This window comes from Fulmarus glacialis, unplaced genomic scaffold, assembly GCF_000690835.1.
Source record: "Fulmarus glacialis isolate BGI_N327 unplaced genomic scaffold, ASM69083v1 scaffold32377, whole genome shotgun sequence".
Lineage (NCBI taxonomy): Eukaryota > Metazoa > Chordata > Aves > Procellariiformes > Procellariidae > Fulmarus > Fulmarus glacialis.
This window is the reverse complement of record NW_009221819.1, coordinates 1-744: the sequence shown is the minus strand read 5'-3', so window position 1 is coordinate 744 and position 744 is coordinate 1. Positions and strand designations below refer to the sequence as shown.

Here is a 744-nt window from a genome sequence, read left to right as displayed (position 1 = left end):
CTGAGCGTCTACAAGAACAGCAGATGTCGGATGGAAACCTGCTTCGACTTCTCCAGGTGCGAGAAGCACGGCTTCAAAGTCTTCACCTACCCCCGGGAGAGGGACCAGCCCCTCTCGGAGAGTTACGACAAAATCCTCACCTCCATCGAGCGCTCTCGCTACTACACCCCGAACCCCGAGGAAGCCTGCCTCTTCATCCTCAGCATCGACACGCTGGACCGCGACCATCTCTCTGGTCGATACGTCCGTAACGTCGATGAGAAAATCCGCAGCTTCCCGCTCTGGAATGGCGGCCGTAACCACCTCATCTTCAACCTCTACTCGGGTACCTGGCCCAATTACACCGAGGACCTGGGCTTTGACATCGGCCAGGCCATCCTGGCCAAAGCCAGCTTCTACACCGAGACCTTCAGGCCCGGCTTCGACATCTCCATCCCTCTCTTCTCCAAGGACCACCCGCAGCGCGGCGGGGAGAGGGGATGGTTGTATCAGGACTCGATCCATCCGAAAAAGAAATACTTGTTGGTGTTCAAGGGGAAGCGGTACCTGACCGGCATCGGCTCCGGCACCAGGAACGCGCTGCACCACATCCACAACGGGAAGGACATCATCTCGCTCACCACCTGCAAGCACGGCAAGGATTGGGAGAAGCACAAGGACACGCGCTGCGACAAGGATAACGTCGACTACGAAAAGTGAGTTGGAGATGGGGTGGGAAAGGGGGTCTGCTGGGGGGGACATCCC

The 744-nt window shown here is 58.5% G+C and overlaps 1 protein-coding gene across 1 annotated transcript; it reads left to right on the top strand.

Annotated features, from left to right (window-relative positions):
* Nucleotides 1-5: 5 nt before the first annotated feature.
* Nucleotides 6-699, top strand: LOC104079265 (exostosin-1c-like; the record flags this gene model as incomplete). The annotated part of the gene is made up of 1 exon (XM_009581244.1): nt 6-699. A coding segment is annotated over one exon (694 nt), but the record flags the coding sequence as incomplete, so codon positions are not given.
* Nucleotides 700-744: the final 45 nt, after the last annotated feature.